Genomic DNA, 21281 nt, shown 5'->3' with positions numbered 1-21281 from the left:
TGTTAGAGATGATAGAGCAGTACAGCAGCTTGGAGAAGTTGGACATTTGAGACATCTTTAACCTTCGCCTCATAGGAACCAGCTTTGTGCCGATCCTTATGAAAGAAATTATTCTTTTACCATGAGTCAGAATCAACTTGATGGCAACTAGCAACAACAAAAATTATTATTTCTAACACATTGTTATCTGTTAGATCTTGTAACTGGTTGCCATTGAGTTGATTCCGACTCATAGCGACCCAAAAGGACAGAGGAGAACTGTCCCACAGGGTTTCCAAGGAGTGGCTGGTAGATTTGAACTACTGACTTTTTGGCTAGCAGCTGAGTGCTTAACCACTGTGCAACCAGGGCTCCATCAGATCAGTTAAGGATAAGAAAAATAAAATATTTTATTTCATCTTCATTTATTCCTTCTCAAATGCGCTTCCTTTCTTTATGTAAATCCAAGTTTTTAATCACTATCGTTTTCCCTCTTTCCAGATGCAGAGAGAAAGAGCCTCGCCAGGACACCCACATATATCTTAGATGCAGGCCACACCCCAGGGAAGGGTATAATTTTAGTGAAGGTGGGGCTTGAGTCATACCCTTCTGCAAGGCTGTGACCCAAGACACACCTTATACCAATTCTGCCTCATCAACATATAGAGGTCAGGATCCATAATACATAAAATGGAGGAAAACCACACAATACTGGGAATAATGGCCTAGCCAAGTTGACACGTAATCCCAACCACCACAAGTTCCATATACCTTATTTGCATAGACCCACTCCATCACCGTGCGTGAATCACAAAGACCATGGCTAGAAGGGCCATATTAAGTAATTCATTGCACCGCAGTGTCTGTTAACAATTCTGCAAGATTTCCAGCCATTATTACTTCAAATATTTCTTCTGTTCCTTTATCTTTCTTCTCATTCTGGTATTCCCATTATGCATATGTTACTCCTTTTGTATAGTCAGCCCTCCGTACCATGGGTTCCACATCCACAGATTCAAACAACCATGGTTCAAAAATATTCTAAAAAAGAAAAAAAAGTTCCAAATAGCAAAACTTAAATTTGCCTCACGCCGAACACTATGCTGAATCTACACGAATGAAATTATGTGTAGGCATACCCTGTTGTAGCCTCCTGCCATTTCACAGATCCTTGGTGTCTCTCCAGGACTCGTCTGAGCTTGCAAAGACCCTAATTGTTAAGTTTAAGCATTAAAAACTATTTACATAGCATTTACATTGTATTTAGGTATTATAAGTTATCTAGAGATGATTTAAAGTATACAGGAGGATGTATATAGGTTATATGCAAATATTATGCCATTTTATATAAGGGACTTGAGCATCCACAGATCAGTCCCCCACGGATACCGAGGGATGACTGTAATTGTTCCAGAGTTCTTGGATATTCTGTTCCTTTTTTTTTCAGTCTTTTTTTTTCATGGGTTTTCAATTTGAGAAGTTTCGCCTGAGATTTTCAAGCACACTGATTCTTTCCTCAGCTGTATTCAATCTACTAATGAGCTAATCAAAGGCATTCTTCACTTCCATTACAGTGTTTTTGATTTCTCTTTCCTTTTGAGTATTGCTTAGAGTTTCAATTTCTTTGTTTAGATTATCCATCTGTTCTTTTATGTTGTCCACATTTTTTCATTAGAACTCTTAGAATATTAATCATAGTTATTTCAAATTCCAGTCTGATAATTCTAATATCTTTGCTGTATCTGAGTCTGGTTCTGATGTCTGCCCTATCTCTCCAGACTGTGTTTTTTGCTTTTAGCATGCGTTGTAATTTTTGGTTGAAAGCCAGGCACGATGTATCAGGTAAGAGGAACAGAGGTTCTTTCAGTTGTAAAATTCTGTTGATGTTGATGTAGTGGTAAAGCGTGAGGGGAGGGAAAGCATTCTATAGCCCTATGATTAGGTCGCAGTCTTTTAGGGAGTCTGTGCCCATGAGTTGTGACCATCACAAGTGCTCCTCAATTTCCCCCACCCCCACCCCCCAACCCCTTAGGAGAAACAGGAAGGCTGGAGTGGCCTGGAGTTGGGTATTTCCCTTCCCCCATGTGGAAGGCTAGATATTTCCCCTCCTCGAAGTCAGTTAAGCGCTAATAAAACCCACTTTGGCTAGGCTCTGGTAAAGCAGTTTCCTTCACGGCAGGCATTATCTCAGAATGGTTACTTTTTTCCTTCCCCTGCTGCAAGCACTAGGTGATTTTTCTCAGAGCTTCCTAGTGAAAACTGGTGGGGCTCCTGGAGGTGACACTCACGAAGGTATGTGCCCCTGTGCAAGGCTGGACCTCCTGTTTTAATCAAACTAGTCCATGCCCAGTCTCCAGCAAGTAGTCAATTACACTTTAAGTATTTCTTCCTAATGCTGGGTCCAGCAGCAACAGTAGAAGCAGGGGCTGTGGTCTCTGCTCCCAGTAAGTGGTGATTTTCAGTGATTCTCTGTCCCTTCAGCTTTTGAGGCAATGGTTTGGTCTATGACCTCAAATATCTAATGGACCTAAAAAGAGTTGTTGATTTTCAGGTTTTTCTCTTGTGAGGACAGGAGGTTATGACTTACAAGCACCTTGCATGCTGGACCAGAAACCGAAAGTCCTAACCTGTTACTTTACCAGGCCATTCCCCTTATATCTGCCTGGGCCGCAGGGTGGAGTGGATCTTTCTCAAACAGAAATGTTCTTGGACTTTTTCTTCATAATTTTCCCCCTCAAAATGCATGAGTTGTGCAAGACACATCCCCACCCCCCACTAGCAAGGCAAGGGTTATGATGAGAACTAGTCCAAGGCAGGGGTTTCTTACAGGTAATACTTTTATCTTTTAAAAAAGTAATCTTTTGTGAGAAGAAATCAAGTCAGTAACAAATAAGGATGGGAGAATGTGGAGTGGAAACTTCCTTACTTTTCATTTGCCCCCCAAAAGAACTGGGGAGAAGGCACTCCAGGTATTTACATCATTCCAGAGGCGACAGAGCAGACCACAAGTTAAGAAGGGTTACCTGGGGCCAAGGAGCAGGAGGGCCCGTACTGGAGGTCACAGACACTAGGAATGCGGTAGGAGCAGGCTGAATGGAGCCTAGGCTGGATCCCAGCCCTCACAGCTCCACTGACCAGTCCCGCGCATGGATTCTCAGTACTACATCTGTAAAATGGGAGAATGGCCTTTCTGTCCCTCCTCGCACAGTGTGCAGAGGATAAGCTAAAGAAAAGACCCTCCTGGGTGTGAGTCTGTGTTTCACCAAAAATAGCGCTCTTTTCCCTTCCTAAGTAGTTCAAGTCGCTATGAGGGGGAATTGACTCGACGGCAATGTGTTTTAAGTAGTTCCAGGTGTTCTTTTTTGCGGGGGGCGGGAGTCAACAGAGAGGGACGCACCCCAGTGACGTTGTCACCTGACGCCTGGAGAGCTTCGTGCCCGCGACGGACGGACAAGCTAGCCTGCTGCTTCTACCCCTGGTGGCCCCGCCCCCGGCGCACACCCCTCGGCGTCCGGCACGTGGTAGCACCTCGTTGCCCCTGGAGACCCGCGGCGGTTTTTTTTCAAATCCCAGAGTCTCCCACCGAGCCCGCCTGGCGTCGCTAGCGGGTTGCGCCCGAAGTTGGCCTCGTGGCCTCCGCACCGCTGCCCGGTGTCTCCCAGCCCCTGCCTCCCTCCGGCTGGCCGCAGTGGTACGGTCCGGGCTCGAAGGCCGCGCAGCGGCCATAGCGACTCCAGAGTGGGTCCGGCGGGTCCCTGGGGCGGAGGAGGTGAGAGCCCGGGAGCCCGAGAGCCGCAGGTGCCCCCTGCTCCCGGAGCCGGCCAGGCCCAGTGCGGAGCAGGAGGCGGGCGTAGGGCGGGAGTTTCGCGCGAGGAGTCGCTTTGCGGTCTGGGTCGATGAAGGGTCCTGCTCAGCGCAGCCAGCGGTGCGTCGTGGCTCCTGTGTCCTCAGTTTCCTCGTTCCAGTTCCTCCAGTTTCCTGTTTCCCTGCTTGCCCCCTGAGAGACCCTGAAGCCGCTGCCCCTATCTTGCTCCCAGGCCCGACGCGGTGGGCCTGCCCTTGGGGTCCCCGTTGGCGGTTGGAGAGCCCCCTCCCCCGATGCCAATAGCGCACCTTTTCTTCTCAACCCAGATACCATCAGCAAAATGCCGGACGTCGAGGAGAGTGTGCCCCAGAAGGACCTTAGCGATGCAGAGAGTGGGCCCTGTAAGCCCCAAACACCAGGACGGACCCAGGAAGGCAAGAGCGGTCCAGAGGACCACTCTCCGCGTAGGTTCCGCCAGCCCGTCCCTCTCGCCCCCTCGAGAGTGCTTATGGTGTGTCAAGCTGGCAAGAAGCCGCCTGCCAGAGCCCCAGCGCCTTTAAGGAAGCCCGCAGACCCTTGCAGCCTGACAGTTTTCTCTCTTCACCCTCCCTCTCCTGATCTTTATCTCCCTTCTCCTTATCTCCTTCCACCCCAATCTGTACTTACAGTCCCTAGGCCCCTATTGACCAGAAGGGCTTCAAAGAGTTTTTGGTCCTTGAAAAAGAAATGACCCAAGCGAGATTACTTGAATTGACAGTTCAAAGCTATCTTTGTATTCTTGTATTTTATATTTGTATGTAGGTGGAAAATGGTAGATTCCTGGGGTAGATTTTAAAGGTCCCAAATGATCTGAGGAGCCCTGGTCGTACAGTGCAGAAGAGCTTGGCTCCTAACCAAAAGGTAGGCAGTTCGAATCCCCCAGCCGCTCCTTGAAACCCTATGGGGCAGTTCTAGTCTGTCCTATAGGGTCGCTATGAGTGGGAATCTACTCGACAGCAATGAGGTTTTTTTTTTCTTTTTAAACGAGCTGAGGCAGGAATTATATTCTGTTGGTGTTTTGTTGACTCAAGGAATAATCCTGCCCTGGGCGTATATTAATTGGCTCTGGGTCACAGCCTTGAAAATCCCATGGAGCGGTTTTACTTTGCCCACATGGGGTGACCATGTTTTGAAATGGACTCCTCGGCAACTAACAGCAACAGAAAGTAAATGTTTTGAGTTCACTTTGAGGCACGAGGTCTCCTCCACACTTAATGGTAGGTCAAACCTCACTGGGACTGGCACTGCATTTCTTTTATGATATTATCCGGAGAATTTAACCAGTCATCAGTCCCCATGGGATAACCTAAGCTAAAGCTGAATTACATATGTGTCTCTTATGGCCACATGGGGTCGCTGCTGGTTAACAGAAAGGCGCCAAAGTGTCATCTTGGGGTGCCTCAGAATACTGATTTGGAATACTTATTCAACAGATGTGAACCTGATATGGGGTGAAAATCAACTTTTTGTAAATACAATTTAATTTCTTGAGGTGGTTGTTTAAAGGAATCCATAGGTAAAACAATTTTCTATAAAATGAATAACCGAATTTCTCCCTTTTTCTAAATATGAAATTTTATGTATTAGGTTGGCTTGGTTAAGTTACTTATTACCTTATCTTTATTCTTGAAAATTTCTTTGTTCTTGAATCTAGGTTTTGTTTTTTTTTTTTCTTTGTATTTTAGTTACATTTTATTTCTAATTTCACTTTGAGCCCTCCCCTTTCCTAAATTTTACAGTGCTAGTCTGGAGTTACTTAGTGTTATGGTGCTTTCACGCAACAGAAAAATCTTGTCAAGGCAGGCTGTGAACTTTGATATGTTGTAGTTGGAAAATGTCTCTGTGTATAATATTTCCCTCCGTTCTTTAATAAGCTACTGTAGCTCAACTTCCCTTTGAAGATTTTCTCTTAGTTCTCATTTAAAATTAGTGAATTATCGATGCATCTATTTACATATTTGACTGCATTTTGCCATTTTGGCTGAAACTAAAGATTTCATAGAGGCTGAAGAAATAAAGGAAACTTCAGCCTCCTGCTTAAGGTTCAGTTTGCCTTTAAGCAGGGACCCTGACTTTTTTAAATAAAATTCTGCAATAACCTTTTCCCCTCAACTTTTTATTTGGAAATATTTTAAATTTATTGAAAAATAAAAAAAAATGCAGTGAACACCCACATTATTAACATTCTGTCAAATTTGCTTTTTTCTTTATATATAATTTTTTTCATTCTTTCTGAAATTTACAGACAGCATGATTTTACCACTAAATCATGTTGTCTTCTAAAAACAAGGGCATCCTCCTGTGTAACTTCTTTGCTACAATAACTTTATTTTTCCTTTTAACATTTTAAAATCTTTTTATTATGGCAAATTCAAACATTTACAAAAGCCGAGCGACTAGTATAATGAACCTTCGTTTCCCGTCACCCAGCTTCAATAATTCTGAACTCATGGCCGATCTTGTTTCATCTATATCCCCTCCACATGTTGAAGCCAAGTAATTTTTTGTGACCAAATTATGCAATTTCATTGAAAGTGAGTGATAAAATCTGATTTATTGAGTACAACTTTATTTTATACCAAGTAATTATTATAACTGCCATGTATGCCCAGTATATGAGAATGCTATCAGCTAGGTCTGTACTGAGAACGTAGAACAGTGCTCCCAAATGTCAGTCGTGGTCTGCAGCCAAATTCTTAGCAATATTTAGTTACAAGGATATTGTAACGAGTTTTTCCTATAGCTATATTAATTCAATTTAAAGGACTGTTCTTTATTCTGACAATATTTCCTTTCTGCTTTTTTGTAGGTAAAATAGCCTTTTATGAAATGTTGATTTTGGTGGTGGTAGGGTGGATTTTTTTATCGTTTGTTTGCTTGTTTCAGTGTTTATACTCGGCAAAATAAAAAGTTGGCAAGCTGTCAGTTGCTCAAAATCTTTTTGGAGATTTTATTGGTCTGTAGAATCCTAAAATCTGCGAACTACTGCTTTAGGAGGCTAAGGTGACTTTGGAGCCATTCAGTAAGATCCAAGTATTATCCGTAGGGAGAATTTGGCTTCATTGTGTACAGCATCGGAAACAGGAAGAGGAAAGTGGAAACATAATACCCTTCGATAAGTGTTTATTTTTGTAAACTGCTTCTTTGCTGCTTTAATTATTATTTTACTTTTTAAGAGAGAAGTTTTTAATCAGTTTCTCTTTCTATTTTTTATAAACCAGCTTCTTCGTCCTCCCTTCTCCCCATGCTGACAACTCTAAGAATTTCTAGCACTGTCACAGGACATAGAGTTCAGAAAGCATAAATGACTAGAATGATTGAGTCTGTGTAAGATCAGTTTGATGAATCTAAATGTGGAGCCTATTCAGTTGAGTGAGTCTCTGAATTAAACAGAAATTCAGACTTGTGTGGGCTCCCTTCCCTGTTTGTTGATGGTCGCTGTGCTTTTTTCCAGAGAACCCACCATAAATATTTTCTGTCACAGATCTGATGGAGACAGTTTCCAACTTGAGCACTACTCGTGAGATTGTGGCGAATCATGATTTCCACACGGAAGAGGAGGTTTTACCTCCAAACAGGTACAGGCCCTTCTACTGTCCCCATTTTACTCATCCTGGCACAGGTCCATAGCACAGGCCTGGAACATTTTTATTTAATAATACAATCAGTGTTTGCATATAAGCCTTAAGAGGTCTCGACAACTTAAACAGGAGAGTAATAAGTTGTAATTATTAGTATCAAAGGATCAAGAAGCAAATGTTATTTAATCAGCAAATAAGAGTATTATTGTTGGAATGTTCCCTTTGGGATACCAGTTAATAATGAAATAGAAATAAGGTAGATCTCAGATCTCTCCAGCAGACCTGGAGTAACTAACCTATAGTAGCTGTCTATTGCCACATAAGAAATTACTCCAAAATTTACATTCATTATCTCACAGTTTCTGGGGGTTGGAGATAAGGGCATGCCTTAACTATGTGTCTCTGGCTCAAGGTCTCTCATGGGGTTACAATTTGTTGAGAGTTGGCCAGAGGCCTCCCTCGGTTCCTTGCTACATGGACCTCTCCATAGGGCAGCTCACAACATGGCAGCTGGCTTCCCTCAGAGTGAGAGCGTGAGAGACTGTGCCCAAGACAGAAACCACAGTCTTCTTGTAACCTAATCTCAGAAGTGATATCCCACCTCTGCAACGTTCTGTTTGCTAGAAACATGTCATTAAATCCCGCCCACACTCAAGGGGGGTGGTTGACACACAAGTGGGAAATGAGGGTCTTCAGGGCCATCTTACAGGCTGCCTACCACATAGTCCCTAGCAGTTAACTCTTTTAAATGGCCACAGATTATACAGGCACAAATTAAAAGACTGATTTTCTAATAGTGTTTTCATTTTTTTTTTTCTTGGCTTCATAGATCAGCTTAATATTCAGTGAATCAGGATCAGAACCCTGTTAATAAGAATGCCCTTCTCCATCAAGCTTTGTTTTGGTTCTCCTTAGTTATATTGGGACATCTGGGTGGTGCAAACGGTTTGCATGTGACTACTAACCTGAAGGTTGGCAGTTTCAACCCACCCAGTGGTGCCACAGAAGAAAGGCTTGCTGATCTGCTTCCGTAACGATTACAGCCAAGAAAACCCTATGGGGCAGTTAGTTCTACTCTATGATGCATAGGGTCACCATGAGTCAGAATCAACTCTATGGCAATGGGTTTGTTTTTTTTTTTTTAGCTATACTGAAATTGCAATAAATAAACAGACATTCAATAAATATGAATTGAATAGCTCTGTTGGATTATTGGCAGGTAAATGGGTAAAGTTCAGTGTCAGATTTTACATTTTAATGCAGTTCTAATTTCCCACCAATAGACTAAAGATAAAGAACGGCAGCTTGTGAGTGTTGACTTCCTTAAGTGCTTCTGGTATTTGGCTACTTCAGAGAATCTGTTTAAAGTGCCTTTCTCTAGGTAATGCACAGTATAGGGGAAGTCAGCACAACTTGACTAAGGCAAAGGAAGCCACTAAGAGACAGGAAAATTGGACGAATGGAAACGGGGAAACCAGGGGGTGGGGGGAGGACTGACACATTGCAGGGATAGCAACCAATGTCACAAAACAATTTGTGTATAAATTTTTTGAATAGGAAACTAATATGCTGTGTAAACTTTCACCTAAAGTACAATAAAATATTTATAAATAAATAAAGTGCCTTTCTCTGTCACAAGTTGCTCCCCTGGTCTTCATGCTCCTTTGATTTACCTTTGCCTGGTGCCTGTAAGTGTCCATGCCCATCCCAGCTGCTCTGGGAAGAGGTTTTCACTAAAACCCAGATCTCTTAGCATCTGTTTCAATGCTTAGATATGGCTTTTGTTGCTGGCAGGGCAAGAGAGAAAAGTGAAATTGGGAGAGTGAAGGTCTGCGAAAGGGCTGAGGTCAGTGGGGGTGGGTGGGGGGAGAGGAAATGAGAGAGGGAGGAATGAAGCTGGGGAAATAGTTGTATTCAGAGCTGGGTTTCCAAGTATGGTAATACAAAAATTAAATTGGGACAAAGGATGAAATAAAGTTTGAGGTTATTCATTATCCATACATAGTTGGCAGTTGATTTTGCCTATGGCTCATTGGATGATGCTAATTACAATTTTAAGTTCCTGAGGGAAATCCCAGGAGCCCTGGTGGTGCAGCGGTTAAGCGCTGAGCTACTAACTAAAAGGGTGGTTCGAATCCACCCAGTGGCTCTGTGGGAGAAAGACCTGGTGATTTGCTCTCACAAAGATTACAGCCTAGAAAACCCTATGGGGCCGTTCTACTCTGTCACATGGGGTCACCATGAGTCGGAATTGACTCAATGGCAATGGAGTTGGCATTATATATATATTTTTTTCCAATACACACACACACATATATATCAAAAAAGCATATATTCCAACACACACACACACATATATAAAACCAAACCCATTGCCGTTGAGTTGATTTTGACTCATGGCGACCCCACGTGACAAGAGTAGAACTGCCCCATATATATATTCCAACACGTGTGTGTATAACTGTCTTTGCTGTCTAGAAGCTTCTGTGGGGACACAGTTGGATAACAGATAACAACTGATCACACTGCTCAGTTTGTTCATACTTGTGCGTGTAGAGTTTAATGAGAGTGCTCGGGTGCCTGAAGAGGGTCAGGGAGACTTCCCTACGGAGGTAAAACTGAAAGGATGAATAGGTGCTTTCTAGGTAGTCTAAGTGGGAAAGGATACTCCAGGCAGAGGAAACATGTCAGAGGCCCAGAGTGTGGTAGAACGTGGTGTGTTCTTTATAAATGGCTTGGTGTGGTTGATCACAATGTGTTATGAGGCAGGAAGGAAGAAACTGAAAAGGGAGGCAGAGCAATATCATGACAGGTTACATAAGTCATCTATTCTGCTGGTGATGGGGAGTCCTAAAGGACTTTAAATGAGCATGACATCATAATCAGAATTGCATCTTATAAAAATCATTGATTTTAGAATGAATTGGTGGCAGTATGGAGAATAGCTTAAAAAGGGACACACGCCTGGAGGCAGGAGGACCAGTAAATGGACTATTGCAATAGTCCAGGTAAGAGATGACAGTAGGAAGAGGTGGATTCCAGAGATATTTAGGAAGCAGAATTTATATGGAACTTGATAATTGACTGGATAAATAGGATGAGGAGAAAGGAGTTCAGTGCAATTCCAGTACATTCTCCAGTACGTACTACCTCTGACAAGTGAGACTTGTGTGTTGGGGGAGGAACTCTGACTTGTTTTATTCATCTCTGTATTGCTTGTAATTTTATTTGTTTACAAGGAGCATGCATTACTACTGTATTATTTTTAATGGGGAAAAAGACAGGTCTTTTGGGATTATGTGATTGGACAGATGGTAGTGCCACTGAGATTGGGGATACAGAGGGAACAGGTTTGGAGGAACAAGATAGGGAATTTAATTTTAGACCTGCTGATTGGGAGTTATCTGTGGGACATTCAGGTATTATCAAAGAAGGAATAGCCTTTCCTAGATATTAGGGATGAAAAAAAATGAAAGAGCATCTAGTTCAATGCTATATGTATACATAAATGGAATCTAGACTTAGATCAAACTAGATGATCTTTAACTTTCACAGACCTGACCTCTGTCCAGGGTTCTTCCTGCAGCAGGGGGAGAGCTGCACTGGAACCAGAAGGAACACTTCTGAGAGGTTTCTCTGATGCCCTTGTCTCTCCCCAGCATATTCAACTCTGCTGCAGTCCAAACATAATTCCTGGCCCTTCATTGTCAATACAGTGGTCTTTCGTCATACCAAATGCCATTTGGGGCTTAGGAGGTTATGATCCTATAACAATTTTTGGTGGAGAGAGTAATTTGCTCATTTAACCCTCTTACAGTCTAGAAGGCAAGGTCAAGGAGACAATGCACAGTGCCTTTTGGGACCATCTTAAAGAGCAGCTGTCAGCTACTCCCCCTAACTTCACTTGTGCTCTTGAACTTCTGAAAGAAATTAAAGAGGTGAGTGACCAACCTTCCTTTTGTGGACATGACGTTCCTAGACATCCCCTAGCTCATTCGAATGTCAGTGGCCACCAAATCCTATGTGGCACACTTTGTTTCTAAACATGGTCCCATGTCAGTCAGGGCCTAATCAGAAGACAAAAATCACACAGTAATTTGAACAAGGAATGTTTAATATAAGATTATAACAAGATTGGAGAAAGAGAGCTTGGCTAGTATGAAGTAAAGAGGACTCTAAAGAATACTGAAATAGCAGATCTAAGGAGCAGCTACTGCTCGTAGGGCTGAGAACTCCCAAGAACCTTGTTGGAGGAGGCATGTCTGTGGCTCACTGAATGGCAGAGTTGCTGTGCCAGGTGCTAGGAAAAGCCATTCATAGGGAGGTGTCTTGCTGGAAGCACTCTGCTACACACCCACCTGAGTGCCAGAGGAAGTTGCTGGCTGCTGTGTGCTGCTGACCGTGTGTACTGCAGGATCTTGGTGCTGGAGAGACCACTTGTGCTGGAGGAGCCTGGCACTGGAGAAGCAGTCACTTGCTTTGTAGGAGCCGAGCACTGCAGAAGCCATGTGTACTGCAAAGCCTGCCAAGTGAACATTCCAGAACCAGAAGAAAAGTTCCTTCCTTTTGCAGTGTCTTTCTAGTATGTGGTGGACACACCATAAAGTGACCCCCGGTGGTCTTCACCCTTGTATAACACATTCCCTGTGAGTGTGGGTAAGATATGTACCTTGCTTCTAATCAAGAGAATATAGCAAAGGTGATTAGGACATCACTCCCATGACTACGTTTCATTATGTAAGACTCTGTCTTAGCAGACTGGAGGGAGAGACTCCCCTGCTGACCTTGAAGAAGCAAACAGACATGTTGTGAACTGCCTATGGAGAATGCCACATGGCAGGGAATTGTGGGTGGCCTCTAGGATCTGAGGGCAGCATCCAGCCAACAGCCAGTAAGAAGCCGGAGTCCTCAAGTATTCCAATGATCTTGGAAACAGATTCTTCCCCAGTCAAGCCTCCAGATGAGAATGCTGCCCGCCTAACACCTTGCTTGCAGCCTTGTGAGACCCTGAGCAGAAGAACCAACTTAAATGTGCCTGGACCCATGGAAACTATGAGATAAGAAACATATGTGTTGTCTTAAGCCTCTATGTTTGTGGTAATTTGTTATGCAGCATAGAAAACTAACAAATAGCACCCTCTACAGACAGAAGGTCCTGGGTGGTGCAAGCAGTCTGTGATTGACTGCTGACCTAAAGATTGGTGTTTCAAACCCACCCAGTGGCATGTGGAAGAAAGGCCTGGCAATTTGCTTTTGTAAAGATTACAGCCAAGAAATCCCTATGGGGCAGTTCTACTCTGTAACACATGGGGTCACCGTGAGTTGGAATCAGCTTGATGGCAATGGTTTGGTTGGTTGTTTGTTTTTACAGACAGAGCTTAAGAATGTGCCATCTGGCAAAGAAAAAGTATTTAAAGTCTCAGCTCCATTTTTGCAGAGCAGGGAAAAGAAGGATGGATTTGGAGTTGAACCAAAAACCCATTGCTGTTGAGTCAATTCTGACTCAGCAACCCTATAGGACAGAGTAGAACTGCCTGCCCCACAGGGTTTCCAAAGAGCAGCTGGTGGATTTGAACTGCTGACATTTTGGGTTAGCAGCCACGCTCTTAACCACTGTGCCACCAGGGCTCCGGATTTGGAGTTGAGAGGTGATTAATTGATAAATGGCATAATCCACCCCTTTAGCTATTCAGCTTCCATATGTACCCTTCTACACACACTTGAATTCCTGTATTTCTCTCTAATAGGATATAGCTGTTTTATAAGTTCTCACTCTTTCCCAAAATGAAGAGACACACAGTTCCAACAGTTATTGTATCCATTGCTGGCTATATTGCTCCTCAAATTCAGTCAGTCACACTGAATATTTTGTTACTTGAAGGACAAATTGTAGAGTTAACTTCCAACAACCTGTATATAAACTAATGAGAAGGAGAAAGAAGAAGAAAATTGTTAACATATACAAATAAACACATAGCTATAACAAGCAAAGAGAAAATTTATAGTCTTTGTTTTTGTAGTTAGTAATGAGGCTTGTAGTTGATGTCTTTGGCTTCCTTCTTCCATTATTGATTCCAGATTTCCCTTGTTTTGTGTCAGCACTTCAGTTAGTCAGGTTTTTTTTATTTGGCAGAGTGTCCCAAACCTTCATTCCCAAAGAGTCTAAGTTGTCAAATGTCTTGCTTTTTTTGTTTGCTGTAGTTTTCCATTAACCTTTATTATTGGGCATGCAAGTACTAAGAGGTACCTTGGAGGCACGCCTCCTGGATCAATTACTCCAGTCAGTAGAGTAACTCGTTTTTTTTTGCCTGTTGGTTCAATGGCATACAGAGCCCAAAATGGCCAGGTGGCAGTCTTATTTTCCAGTTCACTGTAACCATTGTATCCCTTGGCACAAGCATTCCCCCCAAATCAGTAGAGCTCCAAGTTGCCAGGACAGGAAACAAAAATTTCAAATTGGTTATTAGGTGTAACAGTGAGAGGAACTAGTCGTACTTCCACCCCTTGATTCAGAGATAACACCATATAAGGGTCTTTGATTCAATGCATATGCTGTATCCTATAAGATAAAATTCCTTTCTTTCAGGGTATTGTCCTTTAACTAATGCCATAACTGAGTCTTTAATAAGTCACTTACCTTTCCAGGTAGACCAGTTACTTGTCAATAATGGGGTATGTGGTAAGACCAATTAATTCCATGGGTAAACCCATTGCTGCACTTGCTTTGCTGTGAAATGAATTCCTAGATCAGATGCAGTGTTATGGGGCATGCCAGGACAGTGGATAAGGCATTCTGTGAGTACACAGATGGTGGTGCTGGCAGAAGCATTACATACAGGGAAGGTAAATTCATATCTAGAATATGTGTATATTCCAGTAAGGATCAATCTCTGCCCCCTCCACAATGGAAAAGGTCCAATGAAATCAATGCACCACCAGGTGGTGACTGAAACCCCTTAGGGAATGGTGCCATATCAGGGGCTTAGTTTTTGGTTTCTGTGTTAACAGATTAGACACTGAGCAGTAATGTTTGCCAGGTTGGCATTGTAGTGGGAAGTCTATGTTTTTGAGCCCATGCATAGTCTCTATCCATGACCACTTTGTTCATGGTCCACTGAGCAAGCACTGGGTGGCTGGGGAAAGAGGCTGACTGACATCCACAGAGTGTGTCATTTTGTCCTGATTATTAAGGGTCTTCTCTGCAGTATATAATCTTTGGTGGGCATTCACATGGGCACAAATATTTGTACAGTATGTGCCCATTCTGAGAGGTCCATCCATAGACCTCTTCCCCAGACTTCCTTATTTCCAGTTTTCTAATCCTTGTCTTTCCAAGGCCCTGACCATCCAGCAAAGCCCTTAGCAACTGCTCATGAATCAGTGTAGAACTGTACTTATGACCACCTCTCATTCCAGACATGGTGGAAGACCAAATGGACTGCTTGAAGTTCTGCCCACTGAGAGGATTTTCCTTCACCACTGTCTTTCAAGGTCACCCCTGAGGGGGGCTGTGGGGCTGCAGCTGTCCATTTTCAGCTGCTACCAGCATATTGTATGTACCCATCTGTAAACTAGGTCCAAGTTTTGTTTGTTTCTTCTTCTTCTTCTTCTTCTTCCTGTGTCAACTGGTTGTAAAGAACATCCAGAAGGCCATAGCCATGGGTTAAGGGAGAGGAGGTGATGTAACAGGAGTTGCTGATAATGGAGTCTCAGCCACCTGCTCTTGCAATTTACTTGTCCCTCTGGACCTGCCTGTGCTTGGTATCTTATAAGCATAAGCCATTTTCGTTTGATGATAGATTCCTGCTGTTTATGCCCAATATTATTGGGTAGGTCAGACAACACCTAGTTCTTGAGGGGAAACTCAGGTCACATGGTCACCTGATGTCCCATGGTTAGGTGTTTCTTCTGTACCAAGGTCCATTAGCAAGTCAGAAGCTGTTTCTCAAAAGGTGAATAGTTATCTGCAGAAGAGGGCATAGATTTGCTCAAAAATCCTACAGGTCTGTACTGTAATTCTACTATTGGTGCTTGCCAGCAGCTCCCTACTACATCTTTATTTGCCATGGACATTTCAGGTATCATTGGATCTGCTATATCATAAGGCTCAAATAGTAAAGCAGCTTGTACGGTACACTGAACTTGCTACAGAGCCTACTATTTCTCTAGTTCCTACTTGAATTTGGCTACCTTATGAGTGACTCTATAAATGTGTTGAAGTAACAAACTCAAATGTGATGTATGTTGCTTCAAAAATCCAAAAAGACCTACCAAATGTTGTGCCTCTTTTTTCATGGTAGGTAGTTTGAGGTATGGAAACTTGTGTTTCACCTTGGAGGAGATAGCTCGACAAGCTCCAGACCACTGAACCCATAGAAACCTCTCTGAGGTGACAGACCCCTGAATTTTTGTGAGGATTACTTGCTATCCTGTAGTTTGTGTGTATTTTTCTAAGGTATGTAAAGTACTTCCTGCTCATCAGATCCAATGAACATATGGCCATTTGGGTTTGAACACCACTTATGTACCAATTCTGTATCAGTCGGGGTCCAATCAAGAGACAGAAATCACACAGTAATTTGAACAGAGAGGCTGCCATGCTGTAGAAGCTTGCTGAGAGGAGCACACCAGAACCAGGAAGGAAGGCCTCTTCCTTTTGCAGTGTCTCTTTAGTGCTCTCTACTGACGAAACATAACATTTTTGCCAGCCAGCAAAGGAAAAATACACAAGGGGCCCAACTCTATTTTTGCAGAGTAGGCACGGAAGGGTGAATTTGGAGCTGAGAGGCTCTAACTGATAACTGGCAGTTCACCATTTTAAATAAGTAGTCTGGAGCAACTTTCATTTCATTTGTTTAAGATGAAACTAAAGAGTTGGGATCTTGCTATGACAATACAGTATTCCATTTGATTAAACCCATATTCATTGACCCCTCCTCCAAGTTCTGTATGTTTCAGAAGAACACAGATAGTAAGAGAGTGCCTGTCCACAAGGAATCTCTATTTTTGGATTAATAGGCTATTTCAAGTGACTCTTAGCAGTTTCTTTTGTCTATTTCATCCTTACCCTTTGAAGTAAAGCAATCTCAAAAATGTCTTCCTCCTTTATTAAGAGTACCTCATTCCCATGTGATATTGTGTATTTTATATTTGTTTTACCACACCCCCAGATTTTTATTCTCATCTTTATCTCATTTTGTCTAGAAAATAATATACTACTGTTGTAATTGATCCTGAGGCCTTGAATCGTCACTGGCCCCTTAAACAAAGATAAGTAATATTCTCTAGGAAACTTAGGAACTCAACTTCTTGATCCTCAGAAGACACAGGTTGGGTTGCCTTTGGCTAGTGGGACTGTCCATTGGAGAAAGTTTGGGACTCTAAACAGTGCAACTCCTACTTTGACTTTCTTTTCTGGGCAGATCTTGCTATCACTGCTATTACCACGCCAGATCCGCCTAAGAAGTGAGATTGAAGAAACTCTGAACATGGACCTCCGCAAGCAGGAAGCAGAGCACGGGACCTTGGATGTCCCTCATCTCTCTAAGTTCATTCTCAACATGATGACTTTGCTGTGTGCACCAGTTCGAGATGAAGCAGTGCAGAACCTAGAGAACATTACAGACCCCGTTCAGTTACTGAGGTGCAAAATTTGATGTATGGTCCCCTGAAACCCACCTCAGCCTCTGGACAGGGAAAGCTGGGCCAGACACTGTATTATAGTCCTGTCTTGGCTGGCTCTTCTCTACTAAAGAGTTGACCAATACCTCTTTTCTCCTTTTTGGCCTATTGGCTTTTCTTTTCCAAAGATGGCCTCACAGTGCCCTTTGGTTATCCTTAGATTGATTGGGCCCCATCTATAACATGCTACCATAGGACATTAGAGTATGTATACTTTCTCCAAGGAGTTCAAACATCCCAGGTATTCTCTTGTTCCAGTTTACACACTATGAGAGGGACAGGGATGGGAGGTTATCCCTTTAATAGCTAGAGGAACCAAGATGCAGAAAGTCAAAGTGATTGTCTCAATGAGTCTGAATAGCATCACTCATAATCCCACTCAGAATTTTTAACATGCTGTGTATTTGCTTCCACTGACTACTTTTTTGAAGAGACAACAGAATGACCATAGTTGAAAGAGATCTAGACTGGGGGCTTCAAGGTCCAGAGACTTACCTGTTCCTAGTTCTGCCACTAATCCCCTTGGCTTTGGGCCCTGGGCCACATAGTCTTTTTCTGTAAATTTTAGAGGTAGGACTTAGTTTTAAGGTCCCTCCTAACTCTGAATTACACTTATTTAATGACTCCTTGCTTGGGTTCCCTCCTCACTAGATGTCTTTTCATAGTATAAATATTGTATTTCCCTATGACAGAGGGATCTTCAAGGTTCTGGGCCTGATGGAAATGGACATGGTGGTGAACTACACCATCCAGAGCCTTCAACCCCACCTGCAGGAACACTCCATCCAGTATGAACGGGCTAGATTCCAGGAACTCCTCAACACGCAGCCTAGTATGTATATAAATTGAGATCTGAAGTGGGAAGATAGCACCTTGGGTCTGACTTTCAAAATGTTAGCGAGTGCTCTCCCTCTTTTTAGGAGTAGAAAGTTTCTTCCTCAGGTAGGAGGATGGAGAAGGAACATTTATCTAAGACAGACCTGAAAAGCATTTATTGACCAGAAGTCTATCTTGAAAAGAAACCTTAGTCTTGAAGCCTCAGAGGCTGCAGGTGCTTACACATGCCTGTCTCTGTCATAGACCTCCTTGATCACACCACCAAATGGCTAACCCAAGCAGTAGCAGACCTCACCACACCACTTCCAACTTCCCCTGACACTCCTGACTCCTCCAGCGTGGACTGCCGGGCTCCAAACGAGGCAGTCAACAACCCGGAACCCCTTAGCTCCTCAATGGTGCTGTCCCAGGGCTTCCTGAACCTCCTGCTCTGGGACCCTGAAAATGAAGAGTTCCCTGAGGTAGGAATGGGGGCAAGGGGCATTGCCTTGTTGTTTTGTATTCAGGGCTTCTATTGAGACCCTCCGGTCCTGACAGCCTGCGTTTCCTTGGCTCCCCAGACCTTGCTGATGGATAGAACCCGGCTGCAGGAGCTGGAGTCCCAGTTGCACCAGTTGACCATCCTGGCCTCAGTCTTGCTAGTGGCCAGTAGTTTCTCTGGCAATGTTCTATTTGGCTCACCTCAGTTTGTGGATAAACTGAAACGTGTCACTAAAGCCCTGACGGAGGAGTTCAACTCCAGGTGAGTGGCTGTTTTTTTTTTTTAAAATGAATCTTTTTTAGAATGGAAGATGACATGTAGTATTTAGGACATAGGCAAGTAATGAATGATTGCTTACTTCCACCACAAACCACAGAAAGGCCCTTCAGAACCATCCACAAATACTGCTGGTATTTTTCCATAGGTGGTCTTGAGGCTTGTGACAAAGAAAAATAAAACTTCCTTCCAAAACGGGTAGCGTGGAGGATAGTTTGCTACAAAATGATTCCTTATCTTGCTTGCTACAATATACTGTGTATATCCAGGAGTCACCAGTTGGTCAGCAATATTAATTGAACATCCACTATGTGCAGGGCATCCCACCAAGGAAAAAGAGGAACCAAAAGGCCAGGTTTGTAATTCTAGTTCGTGCAGTAGGACAAATGACCATGGAAAATGTCAAAAGAAGTCTTAAAAAATTCACTCACTCACACACACACACACACACACACACACACACACACACTCTTCATGGACTCAAGAAGGCTGAGCAGATCCGAGCAAGGACAGAAGCAAACCAGCCTTGTCCAGAGTTGGTTTCACAGTTTGTTTTGTTTTCTTAGAAGTGGCACATGGTACTTTATATAGAGGTTAGTTGGGATCTTGAAGGTAACAGTGAAGACACTGCCTTTACCCACTGGGCCCTGCTGCCTACCGGACGTGTGTGTTGGGGCAGGGGGTGGCTGGGATTCTCTCAAGTGGCCCTAGCTTTTGGCGTGGAGATGCCAGGGCCACCCAGTGGGTGCCACCTCACTGTCTTTCATGGTCCAGGCCTGAGGAGGTCATGGTGACTGTGAGTGAACAGGTATCTCAGGAAATCCACGAAAGCCTCAAGAACATGGGCCTTGCTGCTTTGAGCAGTGACAACACAGCCTCTCTGATAGGACAGCTCCAGAACATTGCCAAGAAGGAGAACTGTGTCTGCAGTGTCATTGGTGAGTGTGCCTGTGGGAGTAGGAGGTGGGATGAGGAAGTTGAGGGGAGAGGTGGATCCCAACCCTGGAAGTCACTTGCTGAACCATTTAGTAATAAAAGGATTGGGCAAGTCACTGTTTAGGCTTTAGTTTTTTCAAAATGCTGGGTTGAAAGTAGATCCTTTTCAGTTTAAAGGCTAACACTGTGGTTCTAAGGAGAATCTGCACATGACTTTGAGGTGTGGGATACTGTCCATCCAATCTGGTTAAGTCATCCCTGGCCTTCTGGTCATTCTCTGACTGCAGTCCAAACCTCTGACAACTCCTTCCCCCAACAAGGAACTGCTGCTGAATTAGGCCAGAGGATATGTCCTCATAGTAGGGACGCCACTGTTTAGCCCTGAGTTGGAATGGAGGCCATGAACTTGGCCAGCTTGCTCCTAACCTCAGCATCCTAAGGATCACTCCACGATCCTCTTGTTATGTTAAATACTCACCAGGATCTGATGCTACTTAAAGCAAGTTTTTGAATAGTCAGAAATTTACTAGCCCATCAGTTTTTGATCTTTGCTTTGTCCTTGGGAACTAGATAGCAGCCCCCCTCCCAAACAAAACAAATGTCCTTATCTGTAGTGAGTGGGTAGGTCAGTGAATATCTTTTAACATAGAACTTGGGTGTGCAGCATGCAGGGCAGTGTTTCCCCCTGAAATCTGTTTGCCTATTCCCTGCTCACCATCTTTTCCTGCTCACAGATCAGCGGATCCGTCTATTTCTCAAATGCTGCTTGGTTCTTGGGGTGCAGCGGTCTCTGTCAGACCTCCCTGGAGGCCTTGCTCTCATTGAGGTAGAGCTGGCAGAGCTGGGCCAAAAGTTTGTCAGCCTGACGCATCACAATCAGCAGGTGTTTGGCCCCTACTACACTGAAATCCTAAAAACCCTCATCCCCCTGCCCTAGGCACTCTAACAAAAGTGAAGTCTCTCTGATAGAACCAGCTCAGAGCCCTGGCACATTGGACCCACGAGAGAGTCTCATCATCCTCCTGGGGTGACATGACCAGTAGCTGGCAGAATACCCAATTCTCCTCCCTCCTGCAGCCAGTACACCAGGGCTGTACGGATTAAGTATGTAAACACCAACTGGCCAAAACCTAGTCACTAATAAACTTCTGAACTGCAAGAAAACTCTCTCTTCCTGTGTTGCAGCTGAGGCCAGGCCGTGTGCATCCCCAGTGTTGGCTGAGAGGCCAACAGGACCTTAGTTTTCCTTCCACTGGCTAGGTGAACCCTTCAGCATGCAGAGCTGAGCAGCCAAGACACCCAGGTACTAGCATTATTTTCTCCAACAGTAAAGAGGGCTCCGAGAACGCTTTGTGGAATTATTCAGAATGTAAGTATTAAGGTCTTCTCTGGAATTCAAAAATTCATTTTGTACAATTCAGCTCAGGGGAGGATATAGTTAAAAGATGTTAGAAACCTCATTTCCAGGACCAAACTCCCCTGAAATGTTGCAACAGAGCGTTGAGGAATAGCTAAGAGCCCCACCCTCCTCTTCTGTTACTTGGTCTGACAATTACCAGTTGCCATTGAATGGATTCCAATTCATGCTGACCCCATGAATGTCAGACTAGACCTGTGCTCCGCAGGGTTTTCTTTTTCTTTTTTAAAATTTATTTTATTTTTGTTG

General features: G+C 43.7%; 1 protein-coding gene across 2 annotated transcripts; it reads left to right on the top strand.

The window, feature by feature from the left end:
• Positions 1–4124: 4124 nt before the first annotated feature.
• Positions 4125–20775, top strand: TCP11 (t-complex 11). Of its 2 annotated transcripts, XM_023724802.1 has the most exons (9): positions 4125–4248; positions 7308–7401; positions 11222–11342; positions 16827–17047; positions 17778–17917; positions 18166–18383; positions 18483–18664; positions 19454–19617; positions 20350–20552. In XM_023724802.1, exons 1-9 carry the CDS (start codon positions 4125–4127, stop codon positions 20550–20552), a joined length of 1467 nt encoding a protein of 488 aa, XP_023580570.1. The 2 variants fall into 2 exon arrangements, with proteins under 2 accessions (XP_023580570.1, XP_023580571.1); XM_023724803.1 differs by lacking the exons at positions 4125–4248; positions 7308–7401 and having other exon boundaries at positions 11228–11342; positions 17778–17919; positions 18168–18383; positions 20350–20775.
• The last annotated feature ends 506 nt before the right edge of the window (positions 20776–21281 follow it).

The sequence above is a fragment of the Trichechus manatus genome, unplaced genomic scaffold (assembly GCF_000243295.1).
Source record: "Trichechus manatus latirostris isolate Lorelei unplaced genomic scaffold, TriManLat1.0 scaffold00261, whole genome shotgun sequence".
Taxonomy (NCBI): domain Eukaryota; kingdom Metazoa; phylum Chordata; class Mammalia; order Sirenia; family Trichechidae; genus Trichechus; species Trichechus manatus.
This window is presented reverse-complemented; position numbering and strand designations above follow the sequence as displayed.